Here is a 21,406-nt window from a genome sequence, read left to right on the forward strand (position 1 = left end):
TTGGGCTATTTGACATATACGTCATGATAATGACAGAATTTAAATTTGGGGCAAGACGGACCACTGTGGTCGATCTTACCCTTTGGTGGTCCATTGTACCCTGCATATGGAAAGTTCTTTTCCAAAACATTGACACAAGTTTAAGTAAGCTAATTTTTCAGGAAGGAGTCTTTGTTGCATGTGAGCCATGCATGCAAGTGCTCAGTTAGCATGCATTCATGCCAAACGACAATCAACACACATGTTCCCAGCTTTTACCTGCACTTCCATCACACATGAGTAAAGAATAAAGGCTCATTTTGTTATTTTACCATTCTGGTTACTTTTTCTTACAAGAGTACCGAGCAGAAGTGTAACACACATGAACGGATAGCAGGCACTGCTGGGTGGTCCGTCTTACCCCACGTTTTTTCTTGTCTGAGTTTTTGACGTGTCCCTCTTTAAGAGCATCCACCACCTAGATGTCTTTAATTTGAAATTTAGTCTTTACACATATCAACAGAGGAAGGATTGAGCATTCCGAAGACTATAAATAATATGAATTACGAGAGCAGTGTAGCACTGTAGCAAGATATGCGGCCTCAAACCTTAGCTGGTCCGTCTTACCCCAACTTCCCCTAAAGTTGTAGCTGCAAGGGTGAAGATACATGTAAGCTACATTTTAAGTCTCGTTGCAGTCTGGCTAATCGTTCCTAGGCTTCAGAAGCAGAACATACCCATGACTGAAACCACACATTACTTCTGCTGTGGACTGTACTTACCTCCTGCCGTCGACCTGGCGACCGCGGGCGCCCAGCGGCAGGGAGGGCTCCTAATCGCACGGCCTCGCTCGCGTTTCCGAGAATGGCGTTACGGGCGTGTGTGTGTGTCGCAGAGCTGGTGATCATTTTCCGCCAGCCCCCGTGCCGCACGGCCGACCATCCCTCACACAGGCCGTTATCCACTCGCGCTTTGGAGGCCAACCCGTTGGCTTTCATTTCACGAGGAGAGTGTGGCAAAAAAGGTGAAATCTGTTCGATTATCGACGCTGCGTTTCGTTTTGTTACAAGGCAACGCCTGATAGGACATTTCACATGGAATCCAGGCTAATTGCTATGACAAATGCGCGCTTGCAACAATAACAATAGTCAATAAGCGTTATCGTTATATCATCATCAACATCATCTTCGTGGTCTTCATAATTAGCATCATTCTAAAGCGCACGGCCAAAGTGAAGTGAACTAAAATTGGGGTGGGTGCTAGCCAACCACGGTATGTAAAGCTAGCCCACAAATTAACAACTGTTCCACGGCAGCCGTTTTGGACTGTGGACTTGCGTCACAAGATCAACTGTTTATGAGCAGATGGTCTATGGCTGTCACCGAAGAAAAAATCGGTTTGTCCGTAGGTATCTTTATCATCAAAGGTGCGTCGTCGCAAATCACGACTCAAAGTATTTACCTTCCTTTTCCTATAACATCACAAAGGCTTGGCGTTTCGTAACCTAACCATGGAGCCATGCGCCCTGAGACGTGTATTTATAGTTGGCCTGCTATTCGCGCGTCCCGGGCCTGCTCGGCGGCTGCGATAAGCCGCCTCCGATGTCGGGCACGTGTTGTGGTCCCTGTCGAACTGGTTTGAGGCGTGCCGGGCCCTGCCGAACCCGTCCCGGCCGCCATCCCACCGGGTACCGCCCGGTCCAGAGTAGTGGTGTCAATTACGGAAAATCGGAATACCGATACCAAACCAAATACCTACCAACCAAAACCGTGGGGAAATACCGAAACCAAACCAACTTGGGAACATGAGGAAAATACCAACCTTCTACCGATTTCTCAGCCTCTTATGCATTAGTGAGGGTTCATGATACCAACAAAATACCAAACACATTGCGATTGAAATACCAAATACCAAGTTCGTATCGGTTTGGTATCGGTATACCAAAAAGTTGGTATCTGATTGACGTATCTAGTCCAGAGTGACTCCGGCCCGGTCCAGAGTGACTCTGGCCCGGTCACTCGGGGACTCTGCAGAGTCCCCGAGGCCCGGTCCAGAGTGACACTGGCCTGGTCACTCGGGGACTCTGCAGAGTCCCCGAGGCCCGGTCCAGAGTGACACTGGCCCGGTCACTCGGCGACTCTGGCGCGGTGACTCGGGGACACTGGCGCGGTGACTCGGGACTCTAGCCCGGTGACTCGGGGACACTGGCGCGGTCACTCGGGGACTCTGACCCGGTCACTCGGTGACTGGCCCGGTCACTCGGGGACTGGCCCGGTCACTCGGTGACTCTGGCGCGGTCACTCGGTGACTCTGGCCCGGTCACTCGGGGACTCTGGCCCGGTCACTCGGGGACTCTGGCCCGGTCCAGAGTGACTCTGGCCCGGTCACTCGGGGACTCTGGCCCGGTCCAGAGTGACTGTGGCCCGGTCACTCGGGGACTCTGGTGCGGTGACTCGGGGACTCTGGTGCGGTCACTCGGGGGCTCGGAGCCCCGGCCTGATCGGGCGCCCGGTGGGACAAGGGTCTATGTGTGCATGGCGCACTCGGACACTGCATGACGCTCTAACATTCAATCTTAACTTTGCTTTTTAACAACTATCACAATTGCAGTAAGATACCAGTTCATAGGTTATTGGTCACGCTACTGGACTATTTTTAAATTGATGCTGGGAAACGTACCCTTTACTTAGTTTTTTTTTTTTTTTGAAGAGTAATTTTGTTGGAACCTTAACAACCCCGGTCGCATTGGTCACATCTGGCCCAGATGACCTCGTGCTGTACCTATCTCCGACCTTGAATGGCCTCTAATCTGACCCTCCATAGCACACCATGACCGTGCGCGGCTGCTGTCGGACCTTTGTGTGACCTTTGTGCGGCCTGTGTGACCTGAATGACCTTAATCTGACCTTTGTGTGACCTGTGTGTGACCTCTGTGTGACCTGTGTGTGACCTCTGCGTGACCTCTGCCCTCAGGACGCCGAGGTGATCGAGGCACTGTTCCAGCAGGACATTGACCTGGGCCTGACCCGGCACGACTTTGACCCGGTGCGCTCGCCTCTCGAGCAGCTCGAGCCGGTGCCCGAAAAGGCCGCCCGGCTCGACGATGAGGTAAGCTGATACACCTACCGGATGGTCACAGTGCGCGCCCAGGACTGGGGTCCAGTGCCGCTCACACGCGGTCGGCCCCAGTTCGGTTTGGTTTCCGCTCGAATGGAGTGATACCTCATGTCTAAACTCTGTTAAGCGAACTGGCGGCTGATGCATGGCAACGTGGTGCTCAGTGTAAACGACATGTTCATGTGCTAACTTGCAGAAGTGCTCATGATGGGCTGTGCTGAACATAACCGTATTGAAAGTGACGTTCAGTTGTGCTCCATGGGGCGGTGCGCGCGCGAGAACGCTGCTGTAACGTTAACGCTCGTTAACGACGTAAACGGCTGAAGTGAACGCTCGCGTTTACGTCAGCCGCGGCTGGCGCCGTGTGTGAAGAACGCTGCCTGTGTGCTGACCGGTGGTCACTGCTGACGGGTACCGTGCACTGTGCAGCAGTCAGTGCAGTAACGCGATCAGTGATCACTGCTGACCTTTGGTCAGTGCTGACCGTCGGTCACTGTGGTCACTGCTGACGGTTGGACCCGCCGCCAGTGGCGCGGTTAGTGGTCACTGGTCACTGCTGACCGTCGGTCACTGTGGTCACTGCTGACGGGTGGTTAGTGGTCACTGCTGACGGGTGGTCAGTGGTCACTGTGGTCACTGCTGACGGGTGGTTAGCGGTCACTGTGGTCACTGCTGACGGGTGGTCAGTGGTCACTGTGGTCACTGCTGACGGGTGGGTCCGCCGCCAGTGGCTGTCGTCGAAGGTGGCCGGCGCTGATGAGGATGCCGAGGATGACACGCTGGACAAAATCTGGGCCGGACTCGACTACACCATCGACTCCGAGACCGGTGAGTGGCGCCCGCAGAGGGAGAGGGACCGTGGCGCCCGCAGAGGGACGGAGGGATGTGTGTCCTCGGAGGGACCGTGGCGCCCTCAGAGGGACGGAGGCACCGTGGCGCCCGCAGAGGGACCGTGGCGCCCTCGGAGGGAGAGGGACCGTGGCGCCCTCGGAGGGAGAGGGACCGTGGCGCCCGCAGAGGGACGGAGGGACCGTGGCGCCCGCAGAGGGACCGTGGCGCCCTCGGAGGGACGGGGGACCGTGTGTCCTCGGAGGGAGAGGGACCGTGGCGCCCTCGGAGGGACGGAGGGACCGTGGCGCCCGCAGAGGGAGAGGGACCGTGGCGCCCGCGGAGGGAGAGGGACCGTGGCGCCCGCAGAGGGACGGGGATGTGTGTCCTCGGAGGGACGGGGGATCGTGTGTCATCGGAGGGAGAGGGACCGTGGCGCCCGCAGAGGGACGGGGGACCGTGGCGCCCTCGGAGGGAGAGGGGCCGTGGCGCCCTCGGAGGTACGGAGGGGCCGTGGCGCCCTCGGAGGACGAGGGACCGTGGCGCCCGCAGAGGGACGGGGGACCGTGGCGCCCGCAGAGGGACGGAGGGACCGTGGCGCCCGCAGAGGGACGGAGGGACCGTGGCGCCCGCAGAGGGACGGAGGGACCGTGGCGCCCTCGGAGGGAGTGGGACCGTGGCGCCCTCGGAGGGACGGAGGGACCGTGGCGCCCGCAGAGGGAGAGGGACCGTGGCGCCCGCGGAGGGAGAGGGACCGTGGCGCCCGCAGAGGGACGGGGGATGTGTGTCCTCGGAGGGACGGGGGATCGTGTGTCATCGGAGGGAGAGGGACCGTGGCGCCCGCAGAGGGACGGGGGACCGTGGCGCCCTCGGAGGGAGAGGGGCCGTGGCGCCCTCGGAGGTACGGAGGGGCCGTGGCGCCCTCGGAGGACGAGGGACCGTGGCGCCCGCAGAGGGACGGGGGACCGTGGCGCCCGCAGAGGGACGGAGGGACCGTGGCGCCCGCAGAGGGACGGAGGGACCGTGGCGCCCTCGGAGGGAGTGGGACCGTGGCGCCCGTAGAGGGACGGAGGGACCGTGGCGCCCTCGGAGGGAGTGGGACCGTGGCGCCCGCGGAGGGAGAGGGACCGTGGCGCCCGCAGAGGGACGGAGGGAGGATGTGTGTCCGCGGGGGACGGAGGGATGCAGCCGTTAATCTGGACTGGTGTGGGTGTCCGCGGATATATCGGTTCGCCACGACCCCTGTCCCGGCCCGGGTTCTGCGTCCTGTCCCGATCCCGGTCCCGGCTGTCCCGGTCCCGGCTGTCTCCGCCCGGTCCCGGCTGTCTCTGTCCCGGTCCCGGCTGTCCCGGTTCCGGCTATCCCGATCCCGATCCCGGCTGTCTCGGCCCGGTCCCGACTGTGTCTGCCCGGCTGTCTCGGCTGTATCGGTCCCGGCTGTCTCGGTCCCGGCTGTCTCGGCCCGGTCCCGGTCCCGGCTGTCTCTGTCTCGGTCCCGGCTGTCTCGGCCCGGTCCCGGCTGTCTCGGCCCGGTCCCCGATCTCCGCGGCTCTCGCCTCTGGCTCCTCCGGGGACAGGTATCGGTCTCCATTTACCCCGGAACGGCATCGGAAGGCGGAACCGGGCGTCGTGGCGGACGGCGCCCTCGCTGGTAGATCGAACGGCTAAAACAGGACGTCACACAAAGGATGCCGCGCCACGAGGCCTTCGGGCTTTCTCGCAGATGGAGAAAGCCGCGACGGCGCGCGGCGGCTGAGCCAGTGATTTACATGGTCATGAAGGAATAAAGTGGAAAGTAGCGAAGAAATGGAACTATAATATATAACTACCAACGAAAGTAGGCACAAATGACAAGGTCTTCGCTGACTTTACGGCCAGGAATCTGTATTTCGTACGACTTTGTTGTAGACACCTGTCGTGCTTTGGCAGTATGTTCTCCGAAAGGCACTTTTTAAGTGGCTCTGCACGTTAAAATGTTACGTGGTTTACTGGGTATAAGGACTCAGAATGACGCTTCACCTCCCACGGGCCACTACTTGACTGGAATGTTAGACTGCGCCGCTCATCACGCAGGTTGAAATCAGCCTTTCCGTGTGAGCTCATGCTTATTGCAGACTCGGTTGCTTGCTTGACAAGTGGCACAGCCTATCGCTCCCTTTAACTAGTGGTCTGAAGACAGTGGCGGTCGCAGGGGGGGGGCATCAGGGCCATGCCCCCCCCCCCAAAGGCAAATCAGGGGGGGCCATCATATCATTTGGCCCCCCCCCCAAACAACTGATGGGCCCCCATGGCCGTATGGGGCCCTGGCCCGTATTCGATTGTCACGAGGCTCGAGAAACCCACGCCAGCCATTAACAGCTCCCATACCAGTCTTTGAGGGTCCTACACTGACCTCTGAGGGCCCTTCAGTGGCGGTCAAGCGTCCACATTGACCGCTGAGGACCCACATTGACCTCTGAGGGCCCTCCACTGGCCTTTGAGGGCCCCTAAACCGGCCTCAGGGGCCCAACCGGCCTCTGGTGGCCTCATTTCTGTCTCTCGAGTCCCAAGACTAACCTTTAAGTGTCTCTGAGGGCCCCGCACTGGATTCTGAAGACCCGATGTCGGCCTCTGAGAGCCGCATCGGCCTCTGGGGCCCATCTTGGCCGTTGAGGGCCCTCCGCTGGTCTCTGGGGTCCAACGCCGGCCCATGCCGGCCTTTTAGGGCCCCACACTGACCTCTAAGGGCCCCATGCTGGTCTGTAAGGACCCACATTAGCCTCTAAGGGCCCCCGCACTGGATTCTGAAGACCCAATGCCGGCCGCTCAGGGCCCGCATCGGCGTCTGAGGGCCCATCTTGGCCTTTGAGGGCCCTCCGCTGGCGTCTGGGGTCCAACGCCGGCCCATACCGGTCTTTTAGGGCCCCACATTGACCTGAGGGCCCCATGCTGGCCTGTAAGGACACACATTAGCCTCTATGGGCCCCGCACTGGATTCTGAAGACTCGATGCCGGCCTCTAAGGGTTCGCATCGGACTCTGAGGGCTCATCTTGGCCTTTGAGGGCCCTCTGCTGGCCTCTGGGGTCCAACGCCGGCCAATGCCAGTCTTTTAGGGTCCCATTCTGACCTTTGAGGGCCCCATACTGGCCTGTAAAGGTCCACATTAGCCTCTGAGGGCCCCGCACTGGAATCTGAAGACCCGATGCCGGCCTCTAAGGGTCAGCATCGGCTTCTGAGGGCCCATATTGGCTTTTGAGGGCCTTCTGTTGGCCCCTGGAGTCCAACGCCGGCCCATGCCGATCTTTTAGGGCCCCACACTGACTTCTGAGGGCCCGTACCTACTGTCCTGTAAGGACCCACCTTAGCCTCTGAGGGCCCCGCACGGGCTTCTGAAGACCTGATGCCGGCCTCTAAGGGCCCGCATTGGCCTCTGAGGGCCCATCTTGGCCTTTGAGGGCCCTCTACTGGCCTCTGGGGTCCAACGCCGGCCCATGTCGGTCTTTTATGGCCCCACGCTAACCTCTGAGGGCTCCATGCTGGCCTGTAAAAACCCACATTACATTAGCCTCTGAGTGCCCAATTCGGTCTCTGATGATTTCAAACTGCCCTTTGGAGGCCCTGTACTGGTCTCTGAGGGCCCTAAACTGGCCCCTAAGGGCCCAAACCAGCCTCTAAAGGTCCCACACCGGCCTCTGATGGTCCCATTTCTGTCTCTGGGACCCAAACTGACCCTTATGTGCCTCTGAGGGCCCCGTACTGGCTTCTGAAGGATTGATGCCGGTTTCTGAGGACCCATAATGGTCTTTAAGTGCCTCATACCGACACCTGAGGCCCCACACTAGCCTCTGAGGGGCCCAAAACTGGCCTATGAGGTCTCTTCACCGGCCACTGATGGCCCTATTATGTTCTCTGGGGGCTCAAGCCTTACCTTTGGACGTCACGCACTTGCCTCTGAAGGCCCACATCAGCCTCTGGGGCCCTACCTGGGGCCTTTGAGGCCCTTCGCGGACCCTTGGATCCAACGCCGGCCTCTGGGGGTCTGACACCGTACTATAAGGGCCCCATTGCAGCCTCTAGGCGATAGGTATCGCTGAAGCGCTATCGATGGGCCGATAAGTGTAGGAACTAGGAACCATGGGTGCAGTGGGCGCAGTTGCACCAACAATAATTCTGCATAGGGTGCAGACAATGTATTCTGCATCCACAATAATCTGGAACAAACCCCCTTTTCTCAGTAACACTACTTTCCATGCAGCACGACAAATTTAGGATATTTTGCCCACTATCCATCTTTTGAAGCATTTGCTACTGTAATGGTCTTCAAAACTTACATTTGTGCTCAAGTACCTAAAAAACAAAAATGAAACGGAACACGTGTGATTGAACAGTGAACAGATACCGATGACCCACTGTCAAAAGTTATAGCACGATGATCTCAGAAAATGGCAAAGTTAGCCGTCTTTACTTTTGCGGTAGTCCATTCACATTTGCGTGAGTTATTGGCATTATCAATGCTTTAAAATGCACTTATCGGTACCTTTTCGACATGGAACATCCTCAAAGCTCGCAATGAGCCTCCGCTCGGGTGCCGCTCCCTACCCCCCCCCCCCCCGCTTCACCGGCCATGGCCTGGATTTCTGCACCCGTGCACTACGCCCGTGGGCCCCTTTAAGCTAGCACCGGGCCCCCCTGGTCAGCGCAGGGGCCCCTTTGCCAAGTTGCCCCCCCCCCCAAACTCCAAGTCTGCGACCGCCCCTGTCTGAAGACGAGTACATTTGCTTTGTGCCCGGTTTTGAAACGGCGCTACGTACTCGCACGTCCCTTCTGAGGATGCGATTATCAGTTAGCTCACTGAACGGTAACCCAGTATAACCCATAAATTTGGCCGTTTGGTGTAGGAGATTGCCTGGGCGTGTCAGGAATTACAGCCACGTAGTCAGTGAAATGTCTTGGTCAGCGGGCTGTAGCCAAAGTTCATGGAAAGGACCGTGCCCAGAGAAAGTTCCCGGTCGCCCCATAAATTAGCTGGCGCTGTAATTAAGTTCCCTCGGTGGAGCTCGGCCCGCCGCCGGCCGCCCAGCCGCTGTGTTGACTCTGGGGACGCCAGAGTCGCGCGAATCACTGTCGGCAGCGCCGCAGTCGCCTGGTCATGGCTGCGCCGTCCTTGTGGCTGCGCCGTCCCCGCGACCGTACGGCACGCTGCGTGGTCCGCAGAGCCGCGCAGGGACGCGCCGCGGCACACGGCGCCGCCGGTCCGTGACTAAGCGCCTCTCGTGGCGCGCTCCTCTGCCCCTCTCTCGCTCGTCCCTCCCTCCTGACTCCTGAGTCCCTGCCTCTCAGCCCGGGTCAGTCTGTGTGGTGTTGGGCCGCGGCTGGACGTGCGGTAGACGAGCTGCCACCTCCACCCAAGGTGTGGGCTCGTTTCGTGTCGCGGTAGTACGTCCCGGAGCGTACTGCTTGCGCGTGCCTCGTGTATACATCCGTGGCCGTGGCCTTGTCGGTTATTTGTGGCCATTACTGGCGCTTCAGGGTGCTCTACCGACATCAGAACCACCACGATACCGCCCTCATTTACAGTGTTCTCTGCTATCTGATTCCTGAGTCGCTCAGTGTTTTCTTGCCGGCATTGTTATCTTGGCCGGAAAATCAATATAATTTAGTATTAAATTATTTTCGTAAATAAATGTGCCTTATTTTAAATTCACCTTAGGCTGCTGCTCTGTCAATGTAGCACTGACGTATTGGCTTTAACTTAATCCAATTTTAGCTTGAAGTTGTGCAGGTGGAGCTATTTTTGCAGGAAGCATTTAGCCTAGCCGTTCAATAGCTTCTCTCGGAGATGTTAATACGGAGCTGACGCCGTGTCTGTGCCGACGCGGTGTGTGCCCTGGCGCGGTGACCTGACCTGACCCCGGCGGCCGGCAGGCGAGTGCATGCTGCTGCCGTCGTCGGCGCCGGCGCCGGCCGGGCCCGCCGAGCCGGCGCCGGTGGCGGTGCCGACGGCCGGCCGACTCGGCTCGCAGGAGGCGGTCCCCGCGGCGCGCAGTGAGACGCTGCTGCCCGGCCCGATCCCGACCACCATCGACGAGCTGATGGGCGCCGCGCCCGCCGGGCCCCCGCAGGTGAGACACCCTCCCCGCGGGCCCCGCAGGTGAGAGACACTCCCCGCGGGCCCCGCAGGTGGGAGACCCTCCCCGTGGGCCCCGCAGGTGAGAGACACTCCCCGCCGGCCCTCGGAGGTGAGAGACACTCCCCGTGGGCCCTCGGAGGTGAGAGACACTCCCCGTGGGCCCTCGGAGGTGAGAGACACTCCCCGTGGGCCCTCGCAGGTGAGGACACTCCCCGCCGAACAAAATTATATTGTCAAAGTTTGGTTATGCCAAGCTCAGATATGGTATTCGGCCTTATCTTACTTGAAAGGCTCGTTGGCTTCCGTTCCATGCACTGTGACCCTGGTTAGTAAGTCTGGACAGTTGACCTGCCCTGTGACCTGCCCTGTGACCCGCCCTGTGACCTGACTGTGCTGGTGCTCTGTGACCCGCCCTGTGATCTGGCGTGTGCCGGTGCCGGTAGGAGCTGGCGCGCCGACTGCCTCACTGCTCGGGCGACTCGGGACAGAGCAGCCTCTCCGACTCGGACGCCGAGATCGCCCTCCTCGACCGGATGATCGAGGCAGCACACAGCACAGCCCAGGTAGGCAGCACACAGCGCAGTACAGTGAGGTAGCACACAGCGCAGCGCAGGTAGGCAGCGCACAGCACAGCACAGGTAGGCAGCACACAGCGCAGCGCAGGTGGGCAGCACACAGCACAGTACAGTGAGGCAGCACATGGCACAGTCCAGGTAGGCAGCACACAGCACAGCCCAGGTAGGCAGCACACAGCGCAGTACAGTGAGGTAGCACACAGCGCAGCGCAGGTAGGCAGCACACAGCGCAGCGCAGGTGGGCAGCTCACAGCACAGTCCAGGTAGACAGCACACAGCACAGCGCAGTGGGGCACCGTGCAGGTGGGAAACACACAGCACAGTGCAGGTAGGCAGCACACAACACAGTCCAGGTAGGCAGTTCACAGCACATTCCAGGTAGTCGGTGTGGTATCTGCAAGTGACATCTGATCAGACTATCCATTCCGTGGCCGGTTTCGTTGCTGGTTTTGACATGCCAAGGAAGTACGCTGTGTGGTATGTTAGTACGAAGTAACTGGACGGGCAGGCTCGCCTGCCCGTCCAGTTACTTCGCACTAACGTTTCAGCAAACCCATTACAACAGGGCCTATTTTAACATGTTAACTGGGGTGGCAAAACCCACCCCAGTGGTGCGGTTTTCCACCCCAGTCGTCTTACTTTGCCACCCCAGTGAAAAACAGCCCAAACTTCTACCCACAGATATTAGCTGCCGACAATCACGGAGGCGACACATTCTTGAGGCGCAACTCAGGTTGACAGGGGAAAAGGGCTCACTGAGGCGCCACCACCACCAATGGGGTGCCCTCTCACTACTGGGGGCGCCCTGCCGCAACTGTGGCGCCCTACTTTGATTGGGACACATTACCGGTAATAGGGCACCCTACCATGACTGAAGAGCCCTATCAACATTGGGGCGCCCAGACACGATTGGGGCGCCAACCACCTTTGGGCGCCCTATCAGAAATGGGACACTGTTTGTTTGTTTTGTTGGGTTAGGCCCTTTCGGTCCAATGAGACCATTTCAGAGCCGGAAGGCTGATAGGACATAGGGGGAGACACATGGTCTGGGCAGGCACCCTATAGTGAGTCGCCGGGGCTGAGCCCGTCCAGAGGACAGGCCTCCCAGCCCCAAGGCACTCACTGCACCCGGCTACGGGGTGCGCTCCCTCGGTAGCAGCGGTGCCGCTCCAAGGGAGCAGCCTGCATGAGATAAAATTGCCTGTCCAGCCCGGAGGGGGGTTGCGGCATGGAGGAGAAGGATTTCTGTATCCTGAGGATAGAAGCACGGAACGGTGATGGGACACCGTACCACTACTGGGGCGTCGTAACACATAATGTGACGTTCCGCTGGTGCTGGGGCGCCCTAAGTTTCTGGTGCACCCCACCGCCACGAGGCACCCTACCACCACTGCACAGTGGGCGATCCGGCCGGTGTAGCCTCGCGAAACCTATCGACATTCATAACATCCATGTTTTTGAAGCTAGAACTACAATATTTAGGAGCAACCTACTTGAATATCTAATGAGCATATATTTCAGATAAGAACTATCATTTTCAAGATTTGTGTTGGCTCCTATGGCACTTAGAAACGCCAAATTTACAGAGTAGGTGGATCCATAGGAGATCTCGCCCCTGTAAAAGTTTGGTGACTCTAAGTCAAGATTTAGGGGGGTTTTGGGGGATATGAGTGCAAAAAATTTGCTAAAACATGTCAAAAGTTTTTCGCTTATAACTTTTTACCTAAAAAAGATAGAGCAAAAATAAACGCACCAGTGAACTCAGGACGTCCGTGCGCATCGAATGGTATACTTTGTTGCCAATTTAAGCGAACTCTGGAATTCAGTTGCCGCTAAGCTAGTCCAATTTTCCCCTGACCTTGTACCGGTTTTTGTGACCTGGTGACCTGACCTGAAAAGACTGGGACTTCAAATTTTCAAGAAAGGTGCGAAAATGTTGCCCCAGAGGGTATGCCAAATTTGACGGCACCATGCGCCGCCGTTTTTACGTTATTTGCGAAAAACCTTAGGGGGGTTGCATCAACCCCCCCCCCCTCGCCGGGCGAGGGTTAATGCCAAAATCAAAGGGGGAACGGTGCCCAGGTTCCCCCCCCCCGTTCCGCCGCCTATGAACTAGCTACAACACTGGTTAGCAATGCATCTTTCTTGGCATAGGTACAGACTACAGAGCCATAAGCGATTCAAAATCTGGACAGCGTCTCGGGGCAGTGGCGTGGCGAGATATTTATATTTATCTACAAGCAACAATGGGGTGAAGTTGGTTGAAAGTAAAATTGAAAGTTGGGGGGGGGGGCGCCCACACAAGAGACAGGGGCGCCACCACTGCCTGGCCACCCCAGTCCAATTGTCTTAAAATAGGCCCTGCATTACAAACTTAGCTGTGTGGTAGTATATGATCACTGACGCCATCCGGCGGGACCTGTGTCTCATATCCGCGATCTATCGGCCGCCGTCTAATCTGCCGTGACATGTATGTACCAACTGCGACCATCTCCCCTCCCCTCCCGGGCGGCTCTGGGGGGGAGTTAGCGGACCTACACCACTGCCGTACCGGTCTCCGGGCGGACCTACACCACTGTACCGTACCGGTTCCCGGGCGGACCTACACCACTGTACCGTACCGGTTCCCGGCGGACCTACACCACTGCCGTACCGGTCTCCGGGCGGACCTACACCACTGCCGTACCGGTTCCCGGGCGGACCTACACCACTGCCGTACCGGTCTCCGGGCGGACCTACACCACTGTACCGTACCGGTTCCCGGGCGGACCTACACCACTGTACCGTACCGGTCTCCGGGCGGACCTACACCACTGTACCGTACCGGTTCCCGGGCGGACCTACACCACTGTACCGTACCGGTTCCCAGGCGGACCTACACCACTGTACCGTACCGGGTCCCAGGCGGACCTACACCACTGCCGTACCGGTCTCCGGGCGGACCTACACCACTGTACCGTACCGGTCTCCGGGCGGACCTACACCACTGTACCGTACCGGTTCCCGGGCGGACCTACACCACTGTACCGTACCGGTTCCCGGGCGGACCTACACCACTGCCGTACCGGTCTCCGGGCGGACCTACACCACTGCCGTACCGGTCTCCGGGCGGACCTACACCACTGTACCGTACCGGTTCCCGGGCGGACCTACACCACTGTACCGTACCGGTTCCCAGGCGGACCTACACCACTGTACCGTACCGGGTCCCAGGCGGACCTACACCACTGCCGTACCGGTCTCCGGGCGGACCTACACCACTGTACCGTACCGGTCTCCGGGCGGACCTACACCACTGTACCGTACCGGTTCCCGGGCGGACCTACACCACTGTACCGTACCGGTTCCCGGGCGGACCTACACCACTGCCGTACCGGTCTCCGGGCGGACCTACACCACTGTACCGTACCGGTTCCCGGGCGGACCTACACCACTGCCGTACCGGTCTCCGGGCGGACCTACACCACTGCCGTACCGGTCTCCGGGCGGACCTACACCACTGTACCGTACCGGTCTCCGGGCGGACCTACACCACTGCCGTACCGGTCTCCGGGCGGACCTACACCACTGTACCGTACCGGTCTCCGGGCGGACCTACACCACTGTACCGTACCGGTCTCCGGGCGGACCTACACCACTGTACCGTACCGGTTCCCGGGCGGACCTACACCACTGTACCGTACCGGTTCCCGGGCGGACCTACACCACTGTACCGTACCGGTTCCCGGGCGGACCTACACCACTGCCGTACCGGTCTCCGGGCGGACCTACACCACTGCCGTACCGGTTCCCGGGCGGACCTACACCACTGTACCGTACCGGTTCCCGGGCGGACCTACACCACTGCCGTACCGGTCTCCGGGCGGACCTACACCACTGCCGTACCGGTTCCCGGGCGGACCTACACCACTGTACCGTACCGGTTCCCGGGCGGACCTACACCACTGTACCGTACCGGTTCCCGGGCGGACCTACACCACTGTACCGTACCGGTTCCCGGGCGGACCTACACCACTGCCGTACCGGTCTCCGGGCGGACCTACACCACTGTACCGTACCGGTCTCCGGGCGGACCTACACCACTGTACCGTACCGGTTCCCGGGCGGACCTACACCACTGTACCGTACCGGTTCCCAGGCGGACCTACACCACTGTACCGTACCGGGTCCCAGGCGGACCTACACCACTGTACCGTACCGGGTCCCAGGCGGACCTACACCACTGCCGTACCGGTCTCCGGGAGGACCTACACCACTGTACCGTACCGGTTCCCAGGCGGACCTACACCACTGTACCGTACCGGGTCCCAGGCGGACCTACACCACTGCCGTACCGGTCTCCGGGAGGACCTACACCACTGTACCGTGCCGGTTCCCGGGCGGACCTACACCACTGCCGTACCGGTTCCCGGGTGGACTTACACCACTGTACCGCTGCCTGGTGCGGACTGCGGTCTCCGGGCAGAGTGGTGCGCGGCGGTCACTCTGTGGTCGCCCATGTGATGTCCCGCCGGACAGCTGCTGAGGCGGCCCGGCCGGTGTGAAGCGGCACCGGCCGTGGGAACCCGCCGCCCCGGACCGGCGGTCACGGTGCAACAAGGCGTGGTCGGCGGCGCGGGCGGTCCGCGGGCCACCGGTGTTCCCAGGCGGCGTGGCTCTGTCAATGTGTGGAGAGGGCCGCCGCTGTGGAGACGGGAGGCTCTGGCTGTGATGGCGGCTCCCTCACAACCAAAACGTCCGCTCTCGTGTCCATCCCAAGCCTAGCCCTGGACCTGTCGACGTGCCTGTCGACGTTCTGCGGTGCGTCGAGTATAAAGGAACTACCCCGGGCTGTCCCCTGCGGTCCCCGAGTATCACTGGGCTACCCCCGAGCTGTCCTCTGCTGTCCTCGAGTATCACTGGGCTGCTCCAGACTGTTCTCTGCTGCCCCCCGTCCCCGAGTATCGTTGGGCTGTCCTCTGCTGTCCCCGAGTATCATTGGGCTACCCCAGGCTGTGTTCTGCGGTCCCCGAGTATCATTGGGCTGTCCCGGGCTGTGCTCTGCGGTCCCCGATTATCGTTGGGCTAGCAGGGGCTGTCGCGCGTCGTCCCACCAATGCACTATCGACCATTTGTATCAGATCCCCGAGTACCCGGTCCCTGTAGGGGAAGTTGGGGCAATGCCGGAGTTGGGGCAAAGCCGAAATTCGAGATATTTCTAAAACCGTACGACATGGATTCCACGTCTCAGTGATGCTCTGAAGCTTAAGTGACTACAATTATCGCATGCTTGTTACGAGTCGTCATTTGGAATACTTCGGCTGTGAGGGCGCCAAAAGCGTTTTCAAGGTACGTTTCCCTTGTACTACATGCGCCTTTGAAGCTGCATTTGTTACTCATTATGCTACCGTTTGTCTGGCCAATTCGATCAAGTAATCTTCAGCATGTCTTTGCATAAGTGTGCTGCCTATTTGAAATTTATACAGCAGGTTTAAAAGTTATGGGCCTGCAAATGAAAGTATGGCTGGCTGGGGTAATGCCGAAAACGTGCAATTACGCACGTTAAAGCACGCTACGTGGACTTTACTGCTGTAGAATAGCAACGCGTATTTTTAGTCAAACAAATTACACTTTCAGCCGGCACAACGGCCTGTTACCTATAAGGAATGATTTACCTGGCATTTCCTTATTATATCACACAATTATAACTTCCAGTGTGCACCAAGCGTCCTCAAGCTCTTGAAACGCGTGTCAGCTTTGATGAAATTTTGATAAAGTTTGAAATAAATTGGCAAAACATCAATGTCGGCATTCCTCGTAGATCATTTATCCCATTTTCGGCTTTCCCCGCAGTCCGGGGTAACGCCGAAAAAGTCAGGTCTTTGATATTTTTAGTTTTTGCGCTTAACGGTATGCGAATTCATCAAATGCGCCTGGTATGTTTGAAAGACAAAAGACTGGCCTCTCGAATGACGCCAAGAAAAATAGCTGATGTTGTCTACCTTGCGTGCTACGGGCGTCAGAAAAAAAGTATTCGGCGTTCCCCCAACTTCCCCTATCAGAGCCCGGTACTCCCAGACCCTGGCCCCAGCCGCTGACCCGCCGCGCTGTGCAGTGCCTCCGCTCTCTCCGCTGCCGTTACCGGCGGCGTTAGCGGAGATAATGGCGCCGTTACGGCGGCCGTGGCGGCCGTGGCGCGCTGCACGCCGGTACTGAAGGTGAAGGGTATCATCAGCGGCGCGCGCGGCGCCGGAGGCTGCCGTCGAGCGCGGCGGGCAGGCACACAGTGTATGTACAGTCCACAGCAGAAGTAATGTGGGGTTTCAGTCATGGGTATGTTCTGCTTCTGAAGCTTAGGAACGATTAGCCAGACTACAATGAAACTTTGAATGTAGCTTATATGTATCGTCACCCTTGCAGCTGCAACTTTAGCTATTGACATCTTCTTTTCGATCACTCCGCATTAAACAATCGCCAGTCAAAGCCAACCGTTGAGATTGGTAAAACCCCACATTACTTTAGCGGTGGGCTGTACCTGCCCGGTCCGCTGGGCTCTGATGTATGTACCCGAGCGGCTCGCCGACGGGCCGTCACTGGCAGGGGCTCGGGCTGGGTCGGCCGGGCAGTGTGTGTCAGTGAGACACTGCTGGGCGGCGTACGAGCGCTCGTCCGGCGCCCGGCGCGGACGCCACGGTGTGTGAATTACGACCGACCTCCCGCATCCGCATCGCAATGCACGCTACGGCTGGAATGAGCGGTTTATCGCGGTCCGAGTCGCATTAATTCCGACTGACGGCACATAAAATTAGCTCAGAACAGTGCCGGCACGATACAGCAGAGGCGATGTTTGAGTCGCTTATCGCGGCTAAATTTGCGACCCGTGTGTTTGAGTTGTTTATCGCGCGGTAGATGTGCGAGCTCTGTGTGCGCCACACGCCGATACGCGACGCACTCCCCGTATCTGAGGGCGCTAACGTGACCACCGGTATAGCTTGGTGAGGGACTGCTCGCGGGGCGAGATGGCGATTACCTACAATCCTACAGCATAACTATACAGTCGCTGTGCAGAAGGACTGTGTCGGAAACAGTTGGCGCGGTATGTTGATGCATGGGCCTATGGTTGATGGTATCAGACGGTGTATGGTATCAGCGGGGCCGGTGTATTGGACAGGTATGAGAGGACAGTGGACAGCGTGCAGTGGACACTGAGCGGACAGTGGACAGTGGACACTGAGCGGACAGTGGACATACATGCACACGGTGAACCACAGGGGCCAGGGCGCGGCGCCAGATGTGCTCCGGGTCGGACGGTGGGGTGTGGGACGGTGTCCTGAAGTCAGGCGCGGTGTCAGCGCCAGTCGATCGGGTGCCGCGCCGCTGCTGATAGGATGTTCGGTGTGACGGCGGACCTGTAGGCGGTGTGTGCCGGTTGATCGGGTGCCGCTGCTGATGGGATGTTCCGTGTGGCGGCGGACCTGCTGGTGGTGTGCGCCTGTCCATCGGGTGCCGCGCTGCTGATATTGTTCCGTGTGACGGCGGAACTGTAGACGGTGTGCGCCAGTCAGTTGCGCGCCGCAGCGCTGGCGGCCGGCACGCCGCCGCCGGATGCCGCGGCTCGGTTTGTTACGGCCACCGCTGCCCACATACCGTCGCGCCGCGGCCGACCCGATTCGGGGCGTGACAGCCATTGTTGTGAGCGAAATAGCCCTCAATCGTAATGGTCGGCGCCCATTGTGATCCATCAATCCTGCGCTAATGGGAGTTCACACAGCCGGGCGCGCTGGGCGGTGGGCCGGCGGGCCGGCGGGCGGCCCGTCGAGCGGCTGCCCTGCCAGCACCCGTGCACCCGCCCAGGGACGGCCGCGCTGTGACAACAAGACGTCCCTCTCACACCTGGTGCTGTGAGGCACTCTGCAGCTGCCTCACTTGTCAGTGGTCAGTGCTGGGCGATGTTCAGTTACCCGTCTACAGACATTCTCTAAAACACAGCAAGCTAGCTCTACGCGTTGTGCAGCTGCTGTGATGTGTGCCCCGTGCGCCGGCGGTCAGAGGATGTTCGCGCTGTCTGTGCAGGCGGGCGGGCGGTGCGCGGACTGGCGGGCCGCGGCTGACCTCCAGCCACCATTGGCGCAGCGGACGGGCGGCGTAACCTCGACGTACGGCCGCCGACACGTACACAATAAATCAGCGGCGCCGCGCCGCCGCCGCCGCCGCTGCTCGGCGCCATGAAGGCTGCTCGGCACCCAGTCGTCCACAGCGCCGCTCGTGATCCGCACGCACTGACGACGTCCGCGCCCCGTCGCCAGTCCGCCCGGCGCCCCGTCGCCAGTCCGGCGGCGCCCCGTCGAGCACTGTCGTCGCTCGGAGCGTGGCCCCGGGCCACGACGCGCCGCCTTTGGAGTGTGCCGCGCTGCTGAGACGCGGCGGGCGAGAGGCACGGTCAGTCAGGGCGGCGGGCTGCGGCGTGAGGTGCTCTGGTGAGCGGTGCGCCGCTGAGGTGCTCTGGCGCGTGGTTCTCTGGTGTGCGTGCGCCGCTGAGGTGCTCCGGTGAGCGGTGCTCCGGTGTACGGTGCGCCGCTGAGGTGCTCTGGCGCGACTGCTTTGCTGAGGACTGCTGAGCACACGCGGGGTCAGGAGTGACATAATCAAATCAACAGTGCGGACGTGCGGCGCCGTGACCGAGAAGGGCCCCCTGGGTGACCGGTGCGGTGGTTGGGGACTCCGGGCGGAGTCGGCCGCTGGGAGCGGCGGTGGCCGGTGGCCCGCGGAAGCCGTACACCGGACAGTGGCGGGTGAGGCGGTCGTGCCGGCCGGCCAGCCGCTCGGGCCGCGCTGGTACGTACACCGAGCTGACCGGCGCGGCGGCTCTGTGAGACCGGCAGCGCGGGAGATAGCCCGCAGTCACGCTGGGATGGCCGACCTCGTCTCTGAGGGCCCCTACTGACGGAATCGCGCCGCGCGCCGCGATAGGTTCCCCGTGTCGAGTGGCCGCAGTGCTGAGGGCGGCGGTGGCCCGGAGGAGCTATCGGCGCCTCTGACGCGTGCGTGTGACGCTGGGTGACGCCGCGCACGTCAGCTCTGCGGTGGTGACGTCAGCTGTGCGGTGGTGACGTCAGCGCCGCTGGTGACTGGTGACCCGGTGCCGGTGTGGTGCAGACTGGTCAGCATGGTGGGCGTGCCAGCCAGCGGCCGAGCGCGCGGTCCCGGCAATGGTGGAGTCGTCAGTCGTCCGACCGCAGACCGCTGAGGTGACTGACCCGACCTGACCTGACCCGACCTAACCCGCTCCCACCCGACCTGACCTGACCTGACCTGACCTGACCTGATGTCGTACTGACTTAAAAGTCACCGTCCAGCACAAGAAGAAGATCTATTCTGCTCTCCCAACACCTTCCAGCCAACTAAACTCACGATCCCCCTCCTGGCACATCCACAGCTCGCAGACACACATCTCACATCATCACCAACCAATCGCGCTGTCATACGTCATATATCTCACATCATAACCAGCCAATCATGCTCCCATACGTCATGCCCGGCCCAGCTACTTGCAGGGTGTAACTCGGCCCTGCCGGCATCAGATGCCGGCGGCTATGACCAACGCTGGGTCACCGGTTCACAGCTCGACGCTGAAGCTGACTCACACTTATACGGCTCACATTCATCCTTGCGTCACGCTACATCACCCCCTGGTTCTGAAGAACCACATTACTCTACATGTTACATGTCATTCAATCAACGCATCAACTACATCCTCTGGCACACCATCGCCATATCTTTCCGGCTCTCTTCGAACACGCGTACCACGCCGCAGCGTCGCAGGCACGAACGTTTCACTCTCGTCTGCGGACACATCGGACCCGGTCGGTGGATCGGGGTCCGGGGACTGAGCGACGCTGGGCGGCCGCGTGTCCGACTCCGTCACATCACTCGGAGCTGGCGACACACACACGCCATCACACTCGCTGTCATCAGACCACTCCACCGTTGGCGCTCGCAGAGCCCCTGGCCTCGGACATTCAGGGACGGTCAACCGATGTCGGAGGTTTCGCACATGTCGTGGGACATTATCGACTTCGATTGTCTGGGCCGAAACGACGCCTGTCACAATACCCTCGTCTGACTTTACAAAACATCGGTCGCCCCGCCGCCGAACCCACACCTTGTCCCCTACCTGGTATACACCGGGTTTCTTCAGCGGCAGGGCGTCACCAGGCTCGTCTGAGGTTCTGCGGGGCGTCACGTCAACGTCTCGGCCAGGGTGTCGAAGCACCCCGTTGATTGGAGCTGTGGCCGGGTCACTGCCATCCTTCGGTGTCACGTTGTATCGATGGACTGCTTCAGCAACGGAGCAGGACTGCCGGGCCACCATCACTTTGATGGTACGATGATGGCGCTCGACGATGCCGTTCCCGCCGGGCTCGTAGGCAGCGCGGAACCGGATGGATACGTCCCAGCGAGCCGCGAACGCTAACATGACCCGGCCACGGAACTCTGTCGCATTGTCCGTGAGTATTTCCGCCGGGGCTCCACGCTCTAGAAACACGTTCTCCAGCTCACTCACAATCTCCAGAGCTCCTGCCCGGCGAAGCCGTCGCCATATGGCGTACCTCGACGGTCCGCAGTCCACCAGCGTCAGGTATGGGTGGCCGTGCACGTGGGTGACATCCATGGCCAGGCGATCCCACGTGCGTTCTGTTCCGAGTGACCCACCGGGCCAGCGCTCCGGCGCCGGGTCAATCGAGGCACACGTCTGGCATCGTCTGACCACGTCTCGCACAGCTGGTTTTGACACCCGCCTCACCCCCAGCTCACGTC

At 59.9% G+C, this 21,406-nt stretch overlaps 1 protein-coding gene across 2 annotated transcripts in view; it reads left to right on the forward strand.

Annotated features, from left to right (window-relative positions):
• The window catches only part of LOC122364789 (segmentation protein cap'n'collar-like), a 55,837-nt gene that overhangs the window by 22,688 nt on the left and 11,743 nt on the right, over positions 1 to 21,406 (forward strand). For both annotated transcript variants that reach the window (XM_043335524.1, XM_043335525.1), the window contains exons 3-6: positions 2,953 to 3,087; positions 3,825 to 3,924; positions 9,830 to 10,026; positions 10,478 to 10,597. In XM_043335524.1, coding sequence (XP_043191459.1) covers positions 2,953 to 3,087; positions 3,825 to 3,924; positions 9,830 to 10,026; positions 10,478 to 10,597 — 552 coding nt within the window. The remainder of the gene's footprint in view (positions 1 to 2,952; positions 3,088 to 3,824; positions 3,925 to 9,829; positions 10,027 to 10,477; positions 10,598 to 21,406) is intronic.

Source organism: Amphibalanus amphitrite, unplaced genomic scaffold (assembly GCF_019059575.1).
Source record: "Amphibalanus amphitrite isolate SeventyFive unplaced genomic scaffold, NRLGWU_Aamphi_draft 000697F_arrow, whole genome shotgun sequence".
In the NCBI taxonomy this organism is placed as follows: Eukaryota; Metazoa; Arthropoda; class Thecostraca; order Balanomorpha; family Balanidae; genus Amphibalanus; species Amphibalanus amphitrite.